The sequence below is a fragment of the Grus americana genome, chromosome 3 (genome assembly GCF_028858705.1).
Source record: "Grus americana isolate bGruAme1 chromosome 3, bGruAme1.mat, whole genome shotgun sequence".
Classification (NCBI taxonomy): Eukaryota; Metazoa; Chordata; class Aves; order Gruiformes; family Gruidae; genus Grus; species Grus americana.
In genome coordinates, this window is record NC_072854.1 from 40,873,779 (window position 1) to 40,898,173 (window position 24,395).

Consider the following 24,395-nt stretch of genomic DNA (forward strand, 5'->3'; position numbering starts at 1 on the left):
AGTCCACCACGACCTCCAGGTCCTCCCCTTCCAAGGTCCTTTCCAGCTGGTCAGCTGGCGTTATTCCTCCCCTTGGGCAGGACTTTGCTTCTCTCTGTTGAACTTGGTGAGATTCCTCCAGCCCACTGAGGTTCCTCTGGATGGCAGCACAACCTTCTGGTGTATCAGCCACTGCTCCCAGTATTGTATCCTCTGCAAACTTGCTGAGTGTGCACTCTGCCCCATCATCCAGGTCATTAATGACACCGAACAGCACTGGTCCCAGCATCAACCCCTGGAGTACAGCAGTAGTGACTGGCCTGCAGCGGGACTTTGTGTCTTTTACCACAGTCCTTTGAGCCAGGCAGCTCAGCCACTTCTTAATCCACCTTACTGTCCCCCCTTACCTAGGCTGTACTTCATAAGTTTCTCTATGATGATGGTAAGGAAGACAATGCCAAAAGCCTTGCTGAAGTCAAGATAAACATCATCCACTCTTTCCCCTTGTCCACTAAGCTGATCATTTCGTCACAGTCACAAATCTAATTTTAAACTAATTTCCTAAAAATCATTCAGAAGCAGTTGCTTCAGATTTTTCTGACATTGTTTCATTATGACTATTTACTTAAGGGAAATGACGCATCATTGTTTTGGTTGTTTTCTCCCCCACTTACACTTACTAGCAATTCCATCACACTCATTTTCCCTCCACACTACGATTACCACTGTATCACAATGTTAATTACATCTCTAAGCCTGAATTTCAGACGAATCTCTAATTTGACCACACAGTGCTGGAAGGAATGCAGCCCTCTCAAAGTATTTTGTTTGACCATAAGGTTTGAGATTGCACAATGTTTAGGGAAAAAAAAATATATACAAGTCATAGAACTTTTTTTATATTTGGAATAACTGCAAGAGAAGAGACTGAAGTGACTTTCTACTCAGTGCTTTACCCTAAAATATATTACATACATACGTACCTACAGTAACAAACTTAGTACTTACTTCTTTGCAAGAGCTCTTCTTTCTTCCGGTGTATAATCTAGAGATCCTATTGCTCCTTCACCTTTGGTTGGCATAAATCCAATAATGGCTAGTAAAGCTGTTCTTACTAAAATGGGAAAACAGAGATACAAACAAGGCTGCAGAAACAACTGTTATTTCATCTCACTCTACACTTAGTACAGAAAAGTTGCAGTTCTGCCTGCAAAACTTCATTTTGGCCAAAGGAGTAGTCTGAATTTCGTACAGGCAGCACTGGGGGTTTTTTGTACACAGCAAGGTTTTCTTCATTTTTTAAACTTTACATTATAAATTAAAGGTAAGGCCTTATTCTTCCACCAGTCAACACAGAGAAGAAAAGATAAGTTGTCACAGAAATGCTGCATCAGTATAAACATCAGAGGTCCAGTCTTTAAAAATGGGTTCTGAAGAGAAAAGGTATGGTAGAATTAAAATGTAAAGGAGGGGGAGGAAAAGGAGAATTCATAAGACATTATTCTTTTAGTGCATGTTTTTTATTAGACATGAATTCTGCAATTTAGTGCACACAAGCTCAGTGACTTCCTTTTATGCAATGTCCTGCAGAATTTGTTCCTTTTATGTCATCATGCTGGGGAAGGAGCTTACTTAAATACTAATAACAGCTCATAACAGAATTATCATCTCAAACATCTATTTTGATAATATCTACTGTTCAATTTTTTACATAGTCATGAAATTTAAGACTTGAAGACACTTTGCTAGTAGATTTGGTAAATAAATATCACGTGATAAGTACCACAGAATAGAGATAGGATATTTACACATTCTACTTAGAAGACAGTATTTTCTACTCTTTAAAAAAAGATAAGAGACTTTACAAAAGTTGAAGAGTAGGCTGCTAGAAAATTCCTAAGATCTTAACATATTTTAAGAGTGCAACTGATATCCAAAGAAATAAATGGATATGAGCAAAACTAAAGTTATATAAACAGAGAAACACTGCCTTGGATGAATTGCGCCAACTCTGTAATAATGAAACTTTAAAAAAAAAAAGTAGAAAATATTCAGTTATTCTGAACTCATATCACTTTGTCTTTCCTCTTGAGTGTTCAGAAGTACAGCATCAGAATGAAAAGCTGACCACACTCACCTCTATCAATATTCAAGCTGGTTTTAGTGATTATACAAAAATGGGATAAAGTAGTAGGATTTAAAGTATTTTCATAAGAACAATTTAAAAAAAATCCAACAAAACCAAAGAATATTCTAAGTAGTTTGAGAATTCTTAATGCTTGTGCATCCAAATAAATAAAAGCTTACCATCACCCCTCAGTTTCTCAACCCTTTCACGTTGCATTTAATATCATTCCCAAATCTTCCTATGTTGCTCCTTCATGACTGTACATTTCTCACATTCTCCCACACTTTTAGTCCCTCAAAATTTGTCTCCTTTTCCACTACAAACATTTTTTGTGAGATTTTTTTTTTTGTTTAAAGATCCAGTTGCTTGATGGGAGTAACATTTTCCAAGTAACTGTTACTTACTACTCCATGAAGGCTGCCATGTTTCAGGATGATGCCCTGAGATGCTTAAACAAATTTTCTTCCCCACTTCAAACCTGCCATTGGCCTTCAAAGGAAGGAGGAGGAGACAATAAAACATGCTGGAAGTTAACTCTTGGGTTTTGGTACAAGTTGTAACAATCATCATCAAATCAATCTATATGCAAACGATAATTGTATTACTGCTGACTTCACAAAATTGGCATCAGCTTTCTGAACAAAGTCATCTGCCATCTGCCTCTATTCATGCATGAAGAAACCCTTAGCTGATACCTCACACATCCCAGTGTGACATGGTGGCTTGCCTGTTGCTCCTGTAACCCACACACCACGTGCAGAGAGCCTGAAAAGCTCTATGAAACCATGCACAAATGTGGGCCTTTGCCCTAAACCACAAGTCTGCCCTCCTACATGCGACCAATGTCTCCAACAGAGACCAAGGTGGCTCCTGGAGAGAACAGAAGGTTAGATAATCACATCAGCAATGTGATTATTCCTGGAGAAAACTTCCATTTATTAGTTTTAAAGCTTCATGTAATTACAGAATAACAAAGTCAACTTAGAAGACTTCTGGTCTTAAACTGGCAGCATTAACTGTACTACGCCATCTTTCTTACAAAAATAACATTACCTCAAATGCCAAGAATCTCCCTCTCAGACTCCTATGGCTAAATTGATCATGTAAAAAGGAAAAACTTGTAAACATGCTTACCGTCAGCAAAATAATGCTGGGTGGTTTCATGGGATATTCATGTGGTAGTACTATTCGTCCGTGATAAATCCCTCCATCAAAATCTGAATCTGGAGGGCCTCTAACAGTAAAGTGCCATTCAAAAAGATTATCCTAAAAGGCCCCCACCAAAGAGAGAAGAGGGAAGGGGGGGGAAAAAAAGAGTATGTCAAAGAAATAGACAACTAAACACTATTGTCTTGAACAAGGACAGGCTAACGAAACAGTGCGCAGCAGAAGTTTTAAGAAGTCAAAATCAAATGGAGAGTGAGACAACCAAAAATGTACTAAGATTCTGGTTAAAAGGATAAAATATTGTAGCTTTCTGGTAATTTTCTTACACAATGGCTTTGTTGAAACCCTCAAATTCATTATTCAAGCTCTTCACTCTAGTTGTATCAACGATGACAAGAGTTTTATTATCTGACAAATGGAAAACTGAGTCAACTAGGGGAAAACTGGGTCTTTGCCCCAGTGAATAATAATTTCTGGAGAACCGACGGAAGACCCACCCCAAGAAAGAACATTAATGACAGCCTCCCCAAAGCCCTTTCTATGCCCAAGTCAACACAGGGACTTGACTCACACCCCAGAGAATCCCCATCCTCTTTTGCTTCTCCATAAATGTATTGTGTTTGCGTGACAAGGCTTTGGTAGTGGGGGGGCTACAGGGGTGACTTCTGCAAGAAGCTGCTAGAAGCTTCCACTATGTCTGATAGGGCCAATGCCAGCCAGCTCCAAGACAGACCTGCTGCTGGCCAAGGCCGAGACCATCAGCAATAGTGGTAGCACCTCTGGGATAACATAGTTAAGAAGGGGAAGAAAACCCAGTGCAACAGCAGCCAGACAGAGGAATGAGACTATGTGAGAGAAAACTCTGCAGACACCAAGGTCAGTGAAGAAGGAGGGGCAGGAGGTGCTCCAGGCACTAGAGCAGAGACTCCCCTGCAGCCCATGAAGACGACCATGGTGAGGCAGGCTGTCCCCCTGCAGTTCATGGGGAACACATATCCACCTGCAGCCCATGGAGGACCCCATGCTGGAGCAGGTGAATGCCCAAAGGAGGCTGTGACCCTGTGGGAAGCCCATGCCAGAACAGGTTTGCTGGTAGGACTTGTGATGCCATCAAAGGGATGCACATTGGAGCAGTTCGTGAAGAACTGCAGCCCGAGGAAAGGACTCACATTGGAGAAGTTGGTGGAGGACTGTCTCCTGTGGGAGGGAGCCCACACTGGAGCAGAAGAGTGTGAGGAGTTCTCTCCCTGAGGAGGAAGGAGTGGCAGAGACAATGTGTGATGAACTGACAGCAACCCTTATTCCCCATCCTCCTGAGCTGCTTGGAGGGGAAGAGGTAGAGAAAATTGAGAGTGAAGTTGAGCCTGGGAAGAAGGTAAGGATGGGGGGAAGGTGTTTTAAGATTTGAGTTTATTTCTCATTATCCTACTCTGATTTCATTGGTCATAAATTAAATTAATTTTCCCCAAGTTGAGCCTGTTTTGCCCATGATGGTAATTGGTGAGCGATCTCTCCCTGTCCTTATCTTGACCCACGTTATATTTTCTCGAGCCTTTTGTTATACTTTCTCTCCCCTGTCCAGCTGAGGAGGGGAGTGATAGAGCGGCTTTGGTGGGCATCTGGCCTCCAGCCAGGGCCAACCCACTACAATAAACTGTTTTGAAACAGTTACTGTGCCTTACTGCATAACAGGCATGCTTTGACATTTGGAATATTATTTTCATTAGAAACATAAATAACTTCTCTTTAAGCATTATTTCTTTGGGGTTCTGTGTTTGGTTTCATCTATCAGATCTCGTGATACCCACAACTTCCTGAATATTTACAAGCAGAACAACTCCTGCTGTTAGGACAGGAGTCCAAATGAGGCTTCCTGTCAGTGAACAAGATCTCTCAACTAATGCTGAACACTGGTGGTATCATAGGGCTGTGACTGCCCACCTAGTTACAATTTTTTCAAGGACAGGAGGTAACTGTCAACATTTTCAGCACTTCCTTTCATCTGCCACTGCTGTCTTCCCAGCAAGTCACTGTTCCAATCCAGGAATCAGACCTTCATGTAAGTTACAAGTAATAGCATGAATTAAACCTTATATTTCACTACAGAAAGGGGAAAAACAAGGTAAAGACAAAAACTAGTTGATAAGCTATGTTTTATAGCACCTAGAAACATGCTATTTTCTGTACGCATGTTGTGTGCTGCACATTTCTGCGAATAGCTACATCAACCCCCTGAACCGAATACCACAGAATGTTGCCTTTTTTAGTATTCCAGTGAAATCAGAAGGAGCTTCTGTTTAAGCTTCTAACCACAAAAACTTCACTGTCCTCTGAGCCCAAAATCTTAACTGGGTGTTTAGATGACTTCAAGAAGCTACTATTTAAGTGGACTCTAAGCATTGCCTCTTACAATGCACCCAGAACCGCACCCATTTACATTTTTCACAGGTTTTTTTGTATGCAAAATAGTGAATCCTCATATATGACATAGGCTTAAATGTTTTGTTGGGCAACTCAGCAACTGAGACAGATGTCAGGTTTGGGTGTAAAAAGGTTAACTTAAACGTAATGCATTTATGTAGTATCAGGAAGGAGGAGAGGAAATAAACATACTATATCTGTGTGATAAAATTATTCAGATGCAATGTAAACCCGATATTATGTACTTTCACTAACAACCTGAAACTACAATACAATTAAAGTGGAATTCTGCTGTTGATTTTCATCACAGGAAAAAAGAAAATAAATTTCAAAAGGTCTGCTAGTATCTAAATATGTACATTTTAAATACATACACATACAGAGAACTTAGGAATATATAATATAACAACACAGCCTAATTACAAGCTCTTGCAAACATTTAAAGAAACAAACCTCCAAAGGCTGTGCATGATAATGATCTGTAGGATCCTTCAATTCTGCAGCCTCTTTCATCAAACGTTTGACAGCTGAAAAAGAGAAAGTGTAAGACATGAAAATAAAGAAAAAAGATAATGTGCATTGCATCAAGAAATGTTTATGTATTTTTGTAAGAGCTCCTTTCAGCTAACTAATCTTTTTCAGCACATCCCAGCTTCTTCGCTGGAGTTAATAATCCAAGACACAATATAAATTACTCACACTGAATAAATCTTAAATGAGTTATACAAGCACAAAGTTATGAAAAATATGTTGCATGGTCACAGTTTCTCAGCACTGAACACTGGGACTAAAGTAGTTTTACATTATTAATTGCACCAAAGACATGAGGAAAAACATAGGTGTCATTAATGGAGTTTCAGACTTTAAATACAAGATGTACAAGACTAATAACCTCAATATTTTATCATAAAGGACATCATGTGCATCTTTAAACAACTCTTGAAAAGCTTTATCCTGACACCTCCCATGACTATGGCATGACTACTCCCTTAATTTCAAAGGAGGTCACAATAAGATTTGAGAGAAACCAACACACCGGTAGTATGAGGAGATGTTTTACACTAGATTTGAAAACGTATATGCCCAGCCAGAAAAATTTACCCAGGGCCTTTGTAATTTGAACCTACTACTGTGTGTGGACACACAGGTATTTTTCTATCCTAAATTCAGCATAGTAATTAGTTACCGTCTCCAATCTTCTACTTCAGAACCACCAGCATCACCTGCATCTTCTGCATCTCCTTTTTCCTTCCCCTTTAGTAAATTCTGTTACATCACTTGTCCTGCCAGGTGCCTTCATGTGCATCATGCATTAATGCCTAATAAAGAACTCAGCCAAACTGAAGAGCAGACTAAACATAAGAACTACAGACAAGAAATTCAAGGATGCCATCTCACGAATAAGGTTAGGTAGAAAGTTCTTACTCCCTCCTACTTACTGGAAAAAGTGCAAATACCAGTAACCTCTTTAAGCAACTACATAGGAACAGGATCCTTTAATCTATCCTCCACATTCAGTTCAAACCACGGATGTCTCTCCCACTCACGTAATTATCTAACTACAAAGAAGGAGAAACACTACCCAAATTCCCTTACAGTGTAAGCATAAAGATATGGTGAAAGCGAACCGTAGTTCCTCAATTTACAAAGCCTGGCATCGCCCACTGACTGCAGGCTGTGTAGCATGCTCAGACTCCAGGGCTTTACTCACTTTCATGACGCTGAGAGGGAAGCTACTCTAACCTTCCTGCAGAGGAATTTTGATTTCAATCTACTGTGAAGAGTTCTTTTGCTCCTTCGCACTTCTTGACAGCTATAAACAACAGCTCCAAGTTTGAAAATTTCCCTTCTTACAACCTGAAAAGCAAACAGATTACGTGGAAATTTGCTGCTGCCACAGGGAGGTGTCAATTAAACACTCTGCAGAGCCCAGAAAGTCACGTCACTGGCAGCAGCATCTGGGCTCTGCTGAAAAACAGTTTGTCTCTTTCATCTGCATTAAGGTTTACCAGTTCATTAGTGAGGAACAGTAAGAAAACCAGCCTGGACCAGAAAAGGCTTCAGACCCAGCATTGCCTCACGGCCCCCAAGCCTGGACACTTGCCTTCAGAAGTAGAGTGGCACACACCAGGATGAGCTAATTCAGGAGTGAACGTATATAACAAAGCCTAACGAAGATGTAATAGTCGTGGACAAAGCAGACAACTCTGCCACTGAGATCTCCCAGATGAAGGGCCAAGATAGAAAATAAATACAGTCCCTCTACACCAGCATCACATGTAGTTACCCATGTTAACTGAGGGGAAAAAAAAAAATTTCAAGACCATTCTACAGAAGTCTGCCAGCACTCAGAGAAAGGTTTGTACCCAGCCTACAACTAGGCGCAGGATCTTTGACAGTGCACATCAGCACTCTGGATTTGTCCCAAAAGGAACAGCCTTTTTACTGCTTTAACTCCGAGGCTGCCCCCTGGTACCAAGTACCAGCAGCTGGCAGGCAGAAACAGAGAAACCAAGTGTTTGCACTGAGAAGTAACAGAGACAGCATTCAGGTGGGGACAACAAGCAGGTGGTCTCCTGATAAGCAGAATTTAAAAGAGAAGTAGTTTAAAGCATTTTTTTAAACATATTTTTGTATTTAGGTGACAGTGATACTGTATTCTTTTCATAGCATTACTTTATTATCAAGAAGCCAGACTATAGATATTTTAAGAAGTCGGCATAAAATATGCTGAAAGAATATGAAATATTATTCCGCTCTTGGAGCATGAAATACAGCAAAAATATATAATTTAGCTTTTGTACACCATAGAGATAATTTGCTTATAAGAAGTTTTCAGTATTAAGCAACCTAGGATATCTTAAGAAAAAGAAGCACATATATACGAAGACAGGCTGAGACAGCTGGGGTTGTTCAGCCTGGAGAAGGCTCTGGAGAGACCTTACTGTGTCCTTTCAATACTGACAAGAGGCTCCTAAGACACACAGGGAGAGATTTTTTACCACAGCCTGTAGTGACAAGACAGGGGGCAATGATTTTAAACTGAAAGAGGATGGGTTTAGATTGGACATAAGGAAGAAATTCTTCACTGTGAGGATGGTGAGGCACTGGAACAGGTTGCCCAGAGAAGCTGTGGATACCTCATCCCTTGAGGTGTTCAAGGCCAGGTTGGATGGGGCTTTGGGCAACCTGGTCTAGTGGAGGGTGTCCCTACTCATGGCAAGGCGGTTGGAACTACATAGTCCTTAAGGTCCCTTCCAACCCAGACCATTCTGCTGTTTTATTTCCACATTACTGAAAAATGGCAACTGACAGGCTGGAAAGAACAGCCTGGATCGATAAAGGTTCATTCTGAGAACATGTGATCCAGTGAAGAAAGTAATAAACTGTTTCTTGTTTAAGCATAGCCGCAGTATTCATGAACACAGTCCCTCCTTCGGCTACTGAAAACCACAATGGAAGAAACAAATGTAATTCACAAAGTCTGCCTGCAACAAGTACATGACATTCTTTTCCAATCTTCATTAAAAAGAGTTTTGATGCAAAACATGGTATTTCAACCCACTTAAAAATCACACTGAATCATCTGAGTAAACATTTCGCAATGGCAATTCTGCAAAATTAAAGAGATTTGGGCCAATGCAAAATAAAGGATTGCAAACTGTCAATAAAGTGAAAAAGTATCACTAATTCAACCAAAAAAAACCTGAAATCAAGACATTCAAATTGTCAAAGACAGGTTTTAGAGACAAATTAATGAAGATATTTTTTAATGTGGCATGACTGTCAGCATGAAAAATAACCATGCTTTCACAGGTATAATCAGCAACAATTTATCATAATTTCATTGAAATTAAATACTGAAGAAATTAAGTTTCTGGGCTAACTCTAGAGAGCAAACGAGAGTTCCTGCCCTGGCAGGAGACATGGGAGCTCTCCACTGCTCTGCGGAGAAAAGGAAACAGCCGGTGCTACAGGCCAGAGGCTCTGCCTGACAATCTGCCTCTTGTATTATGCCAAACTTACCAAATTTTTCTGAAAAGCAAAACATGGATGTTAAAAATGTGAGAATCAAATTTAAAGCAAAAATCAACTTGCTTTAGGATTGAGGGGCAGTGAAACAATACAATTAACAAGCAAAATTTGTGTAATGTGTGTGTAATGAATGTATGATATGTAGATTTATTTCTGTCAAAAATTGTGTCCTGGTCAAATCCTACTTCTTATTAACCTTGAGCTATCCTGAAATTTCTGTTCAACACAACTGCTTCTCTCGGATATTTCCTGAGGTCACATTCACATACTCCTGCTATCATGCCTAACTAGACTAAGTTTGCACCTCGTGGCCTGGGAAACCCTTCTGTACACAGGAAATGCAAGGGATCAGTCTTCATAAGAGACAATGGGATTTGAACATTGGTTGTGTTCTCTTAGTAAATTATTACGCATGATTTTTACAAAATTTGCTATTGTGGAAAAAAAGTCTTAAAATAAAGCAATCATATTTAGCCTTACAGAGCTTTGTTTTGTTAGCAGTCTTCTGTATTTAATAAGGAAGGATTTTAGTTCATTTTCACATTATCAGTGAACGATGCAGCAATCAAATAAGCTGACCAAGGTTATATTAATGTAAACATAAATCCTGTTGCAATGTTGTATGCAACTTTGTTATGCTGAAATAATACACCTTTTGCTTACTGGAAGTTCAGAAAAATCTGATACAAGTTCCAACTCCCTCCAACACTCAAAAAGCCAGACACTGTCACAAGCTTCCTGAAGATCTGCCACAACTTGTCTACAAGAGACAATGGTACTCAGGTACAAGAGCTCAACAGGAGAAACAGACCCGGGTGAGGGGAGCGGTAGAGGCGAGGTGGGTGACATTGTAATCAAACCCAAGTTAGGAAGCGCAGCGAGGGTGAGGTCTCAGTTCAGCAAGGCTCAGCCTTTAGTACTTCATCGATTGAAGAGACAGCATTTTCTGTGCACAAAGACAACTGCAGGCTCATCAGTGAAACAAATTCTTATTTAAGTGATATGGGTTGTGCCTGACAGTATCTTCTTCAAATGGAAAGCAACCTTTACCAATTTTCAGTTCTGCAATTGTCACTTCTCTGTCTACATAAAAGCAAATTGAGACAATTAAGTCATTCCTCATTCACTGCCTCTGCAACGTTCTCCACTAGTCAAGTTCTCATTTTTTGCTGATCTCACATAACAAGACAAAACAATTGTTCTTACAAAACCAAAATGTGTGATTGCAGAACTCAAATAACTGTCTGGAGCAGCCACAGGTTCCAAAATTTATTTTAAAGTTCAGTTTGATGGTTGGTTTGTTTTCTGCTACAATAACAAATGGAAATACCAGTTGCCAAGAGACAGGCTTTACATCTTCAGGGTTTCAGATACATCCTTGCCCAAGACCCACAAGCCTTCTGAATAGCTGCTTTACATCTTCACAGTCTTACTGTGTTGGGTTTGTGTGGCAAGGTTTTGGTAGCGGGGGGGCTACAGGGGTGGCTTCTGTGAGAAGCTGCTAGAAGCTCCCCCTGTGTCTGATAGAGCCAATGCCAGCCGGCTCCAAGATGGACCTGCCGCTGGCCAAGGCCAAGCCAATCAGCGCCTCTGTGATAACATATTTAAGAAGAAAAACAAAACAGTTGGAGAGAGCTTTTGCAGCAGGAGAGAGGAGTGAGAAGATGTGAGAAACTCTGCAGACACCAAGGTCAGTGCAGAAGGAGGGGGAGGAGGTGCTCCAGGCACTGGAGCAGAGATCCCCCTGCATCCTGTGGAGAAGACCATGGTGAGGCAGAGCTGTTCCCCTGTAGCCCATGGAGGAAGGATGAGGGGGTGTAGAGATTCCACCTGCAGCCCATGGAGGACCCCACGCCGGAGCAGGTGGAGGCACCTGAAGGAGGCTGTGGCCTGTGGGAAGCCCACGCTGGAGCAAGTTCCTGGCCAGACCGGTGGACCCGTGAAGAGGGGAGCCCACGCCAGGGCAGGTTTGCTGGCAGGACTTGTGACCCCGTGGGGGATCCCACGCTGGAGCAGTTTGCTCCTGAAGGTCTGCACCCCGTGAGAGGGACCCCATGCTGGAGCAGGGGAACGATGAGAGGAGTCCTCCCCCTGAGGATGAAGAAGCGGCAGAAACACCGTGAGATGAACTGACCGTAACCCCCACTCCCCGTCCCCCTGTGCCGCTGAGGGGGGGAAGGTTGAAGCCGGGAGTGAAGTTGAGCCCGGGAAGATGGGAGGGGTGGGGGGAGGTGTTTTAAGATTTGATTTTATTTCTCATTCCTCAACTCTGTTTTGCCTAGTAATAAATTAGATGAATTCCCTCTCTAAGTTCGGTCTGTTTTGCTCATGACGATAATTAGTGAGTGATCTCTCCCTGTCCTTATCTCAACCCACAAGCGTTTCATTATACCTTTTTTCCCCTCTCTAGTGAGTGAGGGGAGTGAGAGAGCGGTTCTGGTGGGCACCTGGCCTCCAGCCAGGGTCAACCCACCACACTTACCTATATCCTTTAGCAAGACTCACAAGACTCCTGTACTCATATAAAGTATTGACAACTGTAAAAAAAAAAACACCCAACAAAAAAGAATACTTTTGTTTGGTCTATTCTCTCTTTCCTCTCATCCTTGGAAATGAAAGACCTTTAGTCCTCATTTCCCTCAGAGTAGCAGGGAGTACAGGAGTCTTTCTGCAGTTACAATTCAGAACACCTGTTCAGTCAACACAAAGGGAGATAAAACTTAACAAATGTAAGGTGCTTGTTGAATGCACTAAGATCAAATCAATTTTTAACCTCCATTCAACTTTTTATTTTTAAAAATTTCTATGTTTATTTCATAGACAGAAGGTACTAAGCAGCACAGTACCTACTGGCTACTTTCTACTGACTGTTTTTCATTAACAAAGAACTGATGCATGCTTGTTGACAAGGAATACTTTGTACTTGTAAAAAGTATGGAATGGAGAGAGAAGTATAGTTTGTAGGAAAAGCAGCAAATGTATTGAAGATGACAGCTAAGAGGATCACAGCCTTGGCACGTTACGTTCCCTGTGCATCTAAGATCCAAAAGCACGGTCCGTGGGCAGCAAATGCAGGACACACAACATGCCTTCCTCCCTGTGCTCCCTCCAGTGCCCTCACCAAATTCCAGAGGAGGAGCTCTGCTGAAAGCAAACAAAAAACCAACCCAAAACAAAATAAAAAAGCACCGTTGTTTGTGGACTGCGAGTCACTGTAAGTAGCTGTTCGTAATTGAAGTGTGTCTGTGCTAATACCCACTGAGAAGACTGGCAACATCCTACATGAAAGAGGGAGACTGTCACTACAAAAACAGTGACTACAAGATTTGGTGTCTGATCTTGCAGCAGACTAAGGGTCACAGCTCTTGGTGGAAAAAAAAAAAAGTAAAGAGATTATTGCAAGTAGCTGTCTTATAAATTTCAGAAAATAGGGATGTTCCTGAAGCATGAAGAGGATGAAGTCTGTGCTTTAGTCAGCTGAGCTTTAATGTTGATGGGAAAGGTTTATCAGCCATATGGTAGCAGGCTGATATACATTGACTAATCCATTTTGAAATCCTAAGACAGAAAATAGCTTACCCTTTTACAAGTGCCAAAAATAGACATAAAAATATGAAGCAACAGCTTAAAAGGCTTTGCCTTATTGAATCAACACAAAGAAGCCTGGTGTGTGGAGTGTGAAATTTCTTCCCTTCCAAAATTTATGGGCTTTTGGGGAAGAAATAAAACAAACACCTTCACAGATGGTGTGAGGAGACAGCTTCAGGTGACTGCTGCCACAGAGGGTAACTGACAGTAGCCAGCAGCAGCTTAGCACAGACCCTCACTGAGCCCAGACCTGCAGTGGCCACGATGTGTACGTATGGTAAACCGAGAGCTGCCAGAGCACCAGCTGTGCTGCCTCTCATCAACAGACACACAGCGTGCAGGGGAGCAACTTGTTCCATGTTGTGGAGAGTTACTGTCTTTTAGATATGTTGGGATGAACTAACATTAGCTGGAGAAACTGGGATAAGGAAGATGATGAATATATTGACTAGGAGCAATTAGCAGCAGGACAAAGCTGTGTAGCAATATTTCTTTTCACATGCTCTCAAATAGACCACACAAAGAGAAGGACACTAGAGAGCCTAAGTGATGCTCATTCATCAATCTGGTCTAGCACACCTACTCAGAGGGATCCAAGTATAAACCATAGAACAACTTCAGCTCCTGTCATAGCCCTGCAGCAGAATTTGGCTTAAAAGGAAGATCAGTAAAAGCACAGGTTTCTTTTAACAAAATTTTCCTATTTAAAATGTGTTTTCCTCTACAATATTTTGGATAAAGCCTAATATAATCATTTAAATAACTTACACTAAAACTGCAAGTAGCATTTGCTCTCTTTAGAACTACTGAGCAGACATAAGTCACCATCTGCAACCAGAGTTTGCTCAAGTCCAAAAGCAGATTTCAACAAAAGAAGCCTCCTGTGCAGGTACAAAACGATTACTTTTTTTCACTCTGTCTCAAGATAGCACATTCCAAATCCCTAAAGCTGACCAGGACCTGAAGGTTAGCAGCTTGGTTCTTCCTCTATTCAAGTCAGAGCAATAAGAACAACAGGCACAAGGACAGCTACTACCTCTAAAGTCCTAGAGGGCTCAGTTACCAAAAATAATCCCTTCAACCCACAGATGACACAACCATTTGAAATAGGAAACATGGTGAATTTGTTTTTATGTATTTCAATGCATTTGCATTAATTAAAACCATCTTAATATTAGAACATTCTACATTTCCATCTTAAGCCTTCAGCTGAATGGCAAGTGTAAGATACCATCGTTAAACTGCACATGTAACCATAACAAGATAAGAATTTGTAGAACATACACAAAAATATTAATAATTGCATATGCTTATCTACCTGGTTAGCAAGAAAGTGCCAGACTAAAAGCAATGGCTATACATAACTACAGTCAACTCATTTTACTGGATGACTGTTGAAGAAACAATATTTATCTTAAATCTTTTTTGGTATTCATTCAATACCTTTTGGCCCTTTTTTAATGAAAAATTTCATGCATATTAAGTGACTATTGAAATGAGTGTTTTAAATCATATTATAGAGATTTTAAAAGTGATTTAAATCATTTTTATAGACTTTCAGTATCCATATGGAAATAAATAATTGAATACATCAATATGCTATAGAGCATGTTTAATTTGGGGAAGCAATATTGACCCGTTGTATGAATCACTCATCTTTGCCAAGTAAGGTTCCTTTTGCTATGGAACAGCACAGGTGCTGAAAACCTATTCCAGTAAAGGTAATTGTCTCTTGAAAACAAGGGGAATAGTAACAACAGGGGAGAAGAACATTTCTAAATTAAACCGCAAATATTTGCCCTCTCCACCCAGATCCCAGGAGCACGTCATACAGCACACCACCACTATTTTCAATGACGTGGCAAACCATAACTAGGGATCATGTTCATGTGGCCTTGTAAATTCACATATGCAACATATCCAGCATAGCTCTCAAAAAAAAAAAAAGCCTTCCTGATACTTTAAACTATAACAAGTACATCATTTGCTTTATGATCCTTCTTATCTTTCAGTTATGCAACTTGGGTGTGAGGGCGAGGGACATAATTTAGCAATAGAGACATCATCCACCAGGCATGTTTTGTAAGGAAGCCTGTCATTTACCTTTATAAGGTACAAGCCATCACGACATTAAGTTTCTTCCCACCTCCCATGTTTGCAATAGGATGGTATGATTAACTAATAAAGCCACTGTTCATCATAATAATAATACAAAGCTGATAACACCCACTTCCCAAAACTGGATTAGGGGAAGGCAGGGGCAGGGCAAGCGACCGACACACAAACCCAACTAGCCCTTACAAGCTGTGGAAGATGTTTTGCTTCAGCAGTGACAGGTCTCCAGCTGCACATGCAGCTCCCAGGAGGTGAAGCCCACACAGCTGGTGCGAGGCCACTGCTCCCACACAGCTGTATGAGATGGACCTGACCTGTCCTTGGTTTCTTCCTAAGGAGCAAAACCTTCCCTTCCAGTGCTGTTTCTCAGGACATCTCCCACATGTCTTGAGGCATTCGTATCACTTCAAGGATTCAAAAGAAAATCTACAACTTATAAGGCATGAATTTTAACACGGAATCCCATGAACAAACACACACACACATATGTAAATACAGAGTGTACAGTAACACTTCTGTAAAACAAACTTACACCACACAGACTAAGCTATCGTTGGCAACCTGCCCCCTCACACGCACCTACTTGGAACAGAGGCAATACCCAGGGGAACGGGGCACAGCCACCTGACAAGAAGTTCAAAAGTACGTTTCCACGAACCAGCAAAAAAGCGTGGGCAAACACACACAGACACACCACCCCCACGTAGCCAGGGTGTTTTGAACCGAACTATAGCTTGGAGGGCGTTTTCAACGCCATCGCACTGGGAAGCGGAAGGGACCCAGAAGGGACCCAGCCGGCCTCCGCCTGAACACCGCCACCTCCCCGGCGCGCAGCTGACGGCAGCACCGTCGCGGCCCGGGCCTCATCCCTCCTCCCCACCGCGGCCTCGGCCGGGCCACTGCACCTGTCCCACCGCGCCCCGGGAGGCGACTGCCAGTCCCACCGCCGCCGCGGCGCCCCGGCAGCGGCCCCAGAGTCTCCCGCGGATCGCGGCAGCCCCCGGGCGGGCACACCCGCCCAGCCGGCCGCCCGCCGCGAAAGGCAGCGGACCGGGCAGCCTGCAAGGCACGGCCGCACAGCCGCTGCACAGCCCCCGCCCGGCCCTGCCGCCCCCCGTCCGGCCGCGGCCTGTAGGCGAGACCGGCGGCCGCCTCCCTGGCGCCCGCCGGAGCCTGCCGGGCCGCCGCGCCGCCTACCCGGGCTCTTGAGGTTGTACCGGGCCTCCATGGCAGCGGGCACCGCTCACTCCCTCTGCAGCGTCTCTGGCAGTGAGGGCCAGGGCAGGGGACGGAGGAGGAGAAAGGCCGGGCCCGACCCAGCCCGCCTCGCCTCGGGAAACTCCCCTGACGTGGCAGCGGCAGCAGCGGCCTCGCTGTGACCGCGGAGGGAGGCACCTGCCGCGCCGGCACCGCCCCCGGGGCCTCGCCGTTCCCGCCCCGCGGCCTGGCCCCGCGGGATGGCCCTCGGCAGGGCCCGCCCAGCCCGGGCCCGAAGCAGGCCGCGCAGCTAGGGGCGGGCGGGAGTGTCACGGCGGCTGGTGAATATTCATACGGTTGTGTTGCACAAATTAAAATTCACGAGCTGCCCGCCCTTCTCTGTCGTAGCGTGGAAGAAGCAGCCAGTTTCCAGCAGCAATGGATGAGACTTGGGCCCTGCAGCAGAACCGTGACTCCAAGTGCAGCCCGGTTGGGATATGATGCTACAATCACTAGGCCGCGGTTCTGCCGTGGTGGCTGCAGTAGTGCAAATGCCCGCTGCGTCCCCGTCTGGTCTCTGCCTTGAGCCACAGAGGTCATGGGGTGAGGTGCCTCGAGACCTCATAGCACAAGTAGATCGGTTTGAAAACTGGGTGCTTAGAAAAGGGGCTTCTGGGACCCTGCAGACCCACCAACACCCCACCCAAAAGACTGAACCACACTGTAAGACTTCACAGCATTTTGTTCGTTGGTTTTCAGGATCACGACAAACCAAAACGGTGTCATACACCACTGATTGTTAGTTTAGGCAAGAATTACCAGCAAGAGCTTGACTTGATGGGGATATCACCTTTTCCATGCCACAATGCAAGAGGAGTATTTGCATCTACAACTTCGGTTTCTCTGCCACCTGGTTACAGCCATGGTACACTTGGGATAGCACTTTTAAGAATGTATAGCTAAGGAAATACAACATTAAAGTGGTCATAATCTCAGCAGTCTCAGTTTCCCTTTAATTCAGTATAAGGTGTAAATAAGAAACATCTGAGCTTTGATGTGCTTGTCATCAACAGCATAAGCTTGAAACTCTTGTTTCTGTCTCATGAATTGTCCTTAATTTTCTCTGTTACTTTTATATTCTACCTAATCATCTTTAAAAAAATAATTTTTTCATGTTTTGATGTCTTAGTTCTCTTTTCCTCTTTCCTTCTTTGATTGAACAGCAATGGAAATCAGTTGCAAACAAAAACATTTAAGTAGGGATATTTTTTTCACCTCCTCATACTCTCAGGACTACAAAACAAGGTGTTACTCTTCCCTTTCCTGTTCTGTTGCACAGTGATGTTGTGGTAACAGCCATAAACAAACAAAGCAACTTTACTCCACCTTAACAAGTAGCTGAATTTTCAAAGGGGCAAAGCGATATTTTTTTTTTAAAGGACAAAGCACTACGAATAATGTAAAGTATAAATAATGTATATAGCAGAAGGGAAGGGATGGCATAAGACCTTGGGGTTCCCTCTTACACCAAAAGCACCCCCAGGGTACATTTAATGGCCAACTCTTGATATCTCAGCATTCCTGGCTAACAAAGGCTGATCTGACCGCTGGATACAGTGAGCTGCTGGCACTGGGTGTCATGGTTACAAACTATTTTGGTCGTTCTTAGCAGGTATGTGCCATCTTTCCTCATTTGCCAGACCCATCTTGCTGTGCTGTGGGAAAAGGGCTCTTGGACCATCTGTGACTAAATCTTGTCCTTCTCCAAATAGGAGAGCAGTATTTTGCATTTGGAAATCCAGATTTCCATGTAAAAAGTTCTGGGACCTATTTTGACGGAGGATGATTTTAAAAATGGTATTAGAATGTGAATAATGGCATGAATTGAGAAATGATAGTTATTATGAACTAATTAGGAGTAATGCGGAGTTCAGCTTTCCCTTCTGAGCCTAGCCACACTTACGATGTCATTTTATGTAGTTCAAGGAGGAAACACCTGCAGTTAAGATGAAACTTGGGCTTTAGCTAAAAAAAGAAATACATAGTCACTGTAACTACACGAGAGCTAAGCACTACAGATAATAAGCTGAATGGACTTAAATTTTAAGTAACAGAAATTCACTGACAGGACGTATACATTTTCCCCGTTTAAGTAAGCTACATCGTGGCCTGGCAGGGTGTTGGCGTAATCACCACGTGAAATTGTGCAGAGCTAGCAGTACGAAAGCGCTTTCATTTTTAGCTGTATTGTTAATTAAAAGTCAGAGCTGCGGGAGGTGAACGCTGCCGGATGAAACCACAGATTCCTGTGAGGTAGTCAGCGTACGGGTAGAAATCTGGGGATTAATTCCCAGCCCCGCATGTCAGTAGCTACTTGGGGCAGACGAGGAATGAGCACTGCAGAGCTCTCGCACAGTCAGCGTTGCCAGTCTGGAGTGGCAGCCTCCCTCCTTTTCCTGCCTCTAGTCAAAAACGCCCTTTGGATTTGTGTTTTCATCTGCCTTTTGTTCAGACCTTTGCACAGAGAAGCCATTTTGTGCTACAACTTGTGGTTTTTTTTAAAAACCAAACACCAAATATAGTAGCAAAATTGCAGTCAGATCCTACGCGCTGGCAGCACTTCATGAAGCTTGGGTATCCTGTCATATGATCTAACTTGGTGAAAAAATAAACATGCTCAGCTGAAGCATATAGAAACTGAAAGTTTGCCTGAACGCTGCTGCAACAAAGATTTCGTTATTTAATACCACACTGAATCCTTGCAGAAAGATTTTGTACAACTTCACCAAATTGGTTGCAGGACAGCAAGAATCATCAGTTTTGATAACTCAAAATATTAAAAATTGTGTGGCTTTAGTAAATGTTTTACATTGAAGTAAGGCTTCAGTTTGACCAAAAAATCACTAATAATTTCTAATTATTTTTTTCATTTCCGAGAAGATGTTTTTGCTTATATTTCTATGTACTTTTCTGCAGTTGGAGTACACTGACTTCTTTTTCTTTTGGATGAGAACAGATACTCTGATGCAACCACCTAGCTTCAGAGCAAAGGAGCAAATAGACCTCTCTGTGGCAAAAAATACTACTAAATTAATGACAATCATAAGGTCTGATAAAATGCGTAATTCTTCAATTGGAGCCAATTCTACTGTGAAAGAAAGGCCAAATCAGAGTAAACAGATGGGCAGGATTCCCCTGGACAATTGCAGACTATGTATATACATTTCAGGGCTGATTACCAGAGGCTCACTTCACACACAGAACCAGGAGCTTTTACAGCAGAGTTCATCTTACCTGGCACAGATGTTAGCTGTAGATCCGACAAATCATGCTTTAAAAGTTCCTAGTTTTCTCCATTAGCTGCAAAGCGGGATTAGGCAAAGCCATCTATGTCATAGAGCATCATAGTTAGGTATTTTCATATGTAGGTATAGCTGTATCTGATAGCTGTAACTCTAGATCTGATACAAATGTATCATGCATTTCCCTTTGGTTTAAATTACAAACATTTCAGTTGATAGAGCCTCTTATTTTTAACAGTAAGACTCTTGATGAACCAACTTTAAAAGTCCAAGAGGGGAGCTCAGCAGGTAGGAATGGGAATCACAGAGTTCAGCGTGCAGAGCTGGGGGGGTGGACACCAAGAAGGCTCCAGCAGGAGCCCCCAAAGAGGGAGTTACTCCCCAAACCCACCCTTTCTTCTGGAGGCAGGACACCTGGGTGACACAGGAGTTTGGTTTTTGCACATGGGTCTGATGCATCAGTGTATATTCTCGCAGGTCTCAGGGAATTAAGCTAGGTAAGGTGACATTGAACTATTATTTATTTCTCTGTGCAGGTCATATCATTGTGTGAGGTTAGGTACATTTCAACAGTGCGTACTGTACATGAAGTGATTACCTAAAGTCAGTTCAGAGCAGGGGTTGTATGCTTTGTAGGCTGTCTCATAAAGTCAGCTACAAATCATTTCTTCTAGAAAAGGTTTGAGATCACAAAAGCTTATGAAAATACAATAGTTCTTTGTATAAAGCACTCACACCCTGCTTTCACCAATTCACAAAACGTAGAGCAGTTTGCTTCATTTATAATACTACCCTTTCAATACAGACAGTTGGCTGCAGAATTAAACTCTAATGGTATTAAGGAATCTAATATTAAAATGTCTATATTATCAGTGGGAACAGATATGACTCACTTGGAAGAGAAATCATTATTGTGCTCATAGGTGACTAATACAGTCTCAGCTTTTAAAATCCTTTATGTGAATTCAGACCTGGTAAATCCGGATTCAATAAGTGCACCTCCTCCTCACCAGTAAAAACAAGCACAGCATTGTGCAACCAATGCCCTGTAGCAATTGCACAGATGCGTGGTGCTTCTCAGGAGAGCGATTACTGTCTTTTCTTCAAGCTTACCTCTAAAGCAACCATCTCACAAAAAGGGCGGCTTTGCCAGCTGACTTTTAATTAGCATTATTTCAGAAACAGAAGAAAGAGAATGAGGGAAGAAGTTACCAGATTAATGTAAGTGCCCAAGCAAGAGAGTCCCTGGACCATCAGTGCAGTTTGTGGAACATCTTGCAGTAGTCCACGCTATGTGAAGTCAAAATAAAGGTACATATTTTTCACCTTTTTTTTTCCTCCTGAAGAATGGAAAGACCCATGCCAGTCATTTGACTCACACCCCTCTGGCATCATCATTGTAATAGTTCACGTGGTTTCCTGGTTCAGAAGAAACGTGCAAAGGCACAAGTCAAAGCTGAGTCTGCTGTCCGAGTGACAGCTGTTTGTGACTCCAGACTTCCCTGATCTAGTTACTCTATCTTTACAAACCACAGATAATGGCAGAAATTTTCTCTGGTGCATATTCTTTACTGCGCAAATTGCAGAGAGCGCTAGATAGTTGGAGAATAGTTATGAACTACTCCAATTAAAAATTATTTTGCTCCTGTGCCACTATTTAGGGAGAAAATACCAGGCATAGCCTTTGACTCATGCAGCCACTTTTTCATGATCCTCCCTCTTCAGGGCTTCAGGCCCCAGATTTTCTTTTTGTCACTTTTTCCTTATGTGAGTTGCTCCCCACGCCCCTTCACTTTAACTCACTCCCATACGCTTCCTTCTGGGAAGGGAGCATCCATCTTCACAATTACACGGCAGCCAGAGGGAAAGCAGTCACAATTGTCTGTTGATCTGCCACCAAGCAGTCTTTCCACCCCATCCATTCCAAAAATGCTCTTCACGACTCTAATGGAACTTGGGTGTACCTGCTGGCGTACAGCTGCTAGCATACAGCTCCTGCTGACTCAGCAATGGGAATAAAGGATTTATGAGCAGGCTCTTAACTTAAAGCTCCTCAAAAAGTGTTTGTTACAATCAGTGTAAGTATGATTAAAGCTTACTGTGTCATTCACCAAGACATATTAAGCTATCAGTTGTCTCTGCCAGCCCCCCTGTAGTTATCTGGGACACCCAGGAGTTTCTCAGATGGTTAGTGGAAATCTAGGGCTTGGTTCAATTGCACACACATAAGCATCTGATGCCATATGAGGTATCCTAACGTATGCCAGACATCCATATGGAGCAGAAAGGTACAATATGGGCTACTGGTGCCGTTCTGAATGAAGCAGTAGCTGAAGGCCAGGTGGAGTGCCTAGAGCACCTTCAACAACACGAATGACCCATGTGGGCAACTGGACTAAAGCCCTAATCACAACAGTTAAGAGAGCCCAGAGAGCGGCTCTGCTGACCGAACGTGTATGCCCTCTGGCAAACTCCACTGCTTTCTGGGCCCCAGCCGACCATATTGACCCGATCTCCACCGCCTGCTAGCAAGTCACCTCCCTCTGCAGCTTCAGCTGCTTGGGCTCCACAGCCCAGCCCTGGCAGGGCCCATCCCTGTAGCCTTGGTTCAGCACGCTCAGGGGATCACTGCACCGTGAGAAAGGGCTCAGCACAGCCAGGCAAGAGGCAGAACCAGAGATGGAGGTACAGTTCTTGAGATGAAATCCAGAAGAAAAACACTGATGTGAAAAGGTGTAAAATGCTGGAAGGGAAAAGCAGAGTCAGAAAGTGGCGGTTTGGTGACACTGGCCAGTGAAGACTCATCTGGTGTCTTGCAGGGGGAGGTGAGCTTGTTAATGCTTAGTCTAGTAGCTTGCAGATGGTGGAAGGTGTTTAGCAAAGTGACTCACGAGGGGCGAGACTGGCAGGGGATGCAGGCTGCAGAGGAATTTTGTTATTCTGAAAGAGGAATAACAAAAGCTGAAACCAATTGTCTGTCTGGTGTTGTAACTATTCAAATTAGAGATTTATAGCTTGGATTCTGTGGGGACCATTAATGGTAGCAATATAAAGAGGGGAGAGAAGAAGAGAATGAACTTCTCGGATCCTGAGGAACTTTGAAGGATGCACTCAGTTCATGGGAGCAGGAAGCTTTCATGGGAGAGGGTGCATGGAGAAAAGCAGGAAAGGCATTTATAATGTCAAGAGAACACTAAATTTAAAGCCAATACTCAAGTTCCTGCATAATTGGCTTTATGCAGAATTGCAGAACTTGGAGTGGTGACTGCTGCTTTATAGATAGAAAATGTGGAATTGAAATATGAAATCAAATTGCTGAAGGAACAGGACTGGAAACAGTGCTGAGCAAGGGGAACAGGATTGGCAGGAGTGAGCTGATTCATGTGCCTCTGCTGCAGAGCTTGTGTTCAGCACTTGGGATGTGAGACCAGACAGTGTGATGAATGGCATACTGGCAGTCAAAAGAAGTTCGAGCAGCTGCGAAGGGAGTATTGAGAGAAGCAATTTGTGGATCAGACCATTTGGCTCGCTAGAGGATGAGTCAGTCCTTGAAAAGGGCACTGCAGAAAAGCAAAGTATGGCTCCACTTCTCAGTGCAGGGTTTAGAGACAAAGATGTTGGCCCCTGGGATCTTTGGATTTGGCTCAATCCTTTTTTTGATTTTGGTCTACTGGATCTCCCCTGTTCTCTCTGTATGCTGCTTTGCAAAAGGAGTTGAAACAGATTGTTTCCCAAGGCTCAGGTGGCTCTGGTGGTTACTGAAGTAGTCCCCAAAACTGATGTGGATGTGCATGAACAAGAAAATTCAATCAATAGTTGATTTAACCTCAGAACAAGTAGGAATTGTATCACAGGCATTAAGTCCCTTGAGTGATACCACTGCAAAGTGGATAGTGGGGCTTCTGGAAACCCTAGGAGTGCTGGTTAAAGATTTTAACTTAGTTGCTGGGACATCCACCACTCCATCCATCAGGCAGTTTTTTCAGCAGCATTAGAGGAACCCCAGCTGCAGGAGAGAACTCGCAGCAGTGGGTGTGAAGGACTCTGAAAGTGTTCCTGGCTCCCAAACTGTTGGATGGCTGTTTTATCTGGAATAGCAGAAAGCTGAGGAAGGACTAGAGCAGTGTCTTATCAAGGAAGCATGCACTAGGTATGAGTGTGGACTTTGTGTGGGAAAGAGCAAGGAGGCCTCCTAATTATGAGGACCAAGAACATAATCTTGCATTCATTAATGGATTGGTACCGGCTGAGGTACCAATCACGTGACATATAAACACCTACATGCAAACATCAGCTCATCCGAGTCAAAAACTCACAGTGCTGATGAGAAAGTGAGTTGGGACCATAGCATTCCCTGGTGCTAGCACTCTCAGGAAGTTGGCATGCTCACCAGAACTTACACCCATTTTCATTGACAAGCTGAGGTTCCTCTTGGATGTAGTCAGGCTGTTTGCTACCCCTGC

The 24,395-nt window shown here is 43.1% G+C and overlaps 1 protein-coding gene across 3 annotated transcripts in view; it reads right to left on the minus strand.

The window, feature by feature from the left end:
* UBE2J1 (ubiquitin conjugating enzyme E2 J1) overlaps nucleotides 1-16,856 on the minus strand; it is a 29,433-nt gene extending 12,577 nt beyond the window's left edge. Inside the window, exons 1-5 of one of the 3 annotated variants that reach the window (XM_054818918.1) lie at nucleotides 16,631-16,856; nucleotides 6,149-6,222; nucleotides 3,242-3,373; nucleotides 2,512-2,596; nucleotides 988-1,093 (exon numbers count right to left, since the gene is read on the minus strand). In XM_054818918.1, coding sequence (XP_054674893.1) covers nucleotides 988-1,093; nucleotides 2,512-2,596; nucleotides 3,242-3,373; nucleotides 6,149-6,222; nucleotides 16,631-16,661 — 428 coding nt within the window. In that variant the 5' untranslated portion in view covers nucleotides 16,662-16,856. The remainder of the gene's footprint in view (nucleotides 1-987; nucleotides 1,094-2,511; nucleotides 2,597-3,241; nucleotides 3,374-6,148; nucleotides 6,223-16,630) is intronic. The other 2 variants (XM_054818920.1, XM_054818919.1) reach the window with 2 other exon arrangements.
* Nucleotides 16,857-24,395: the final 7,539 nt, after the last annotated feature.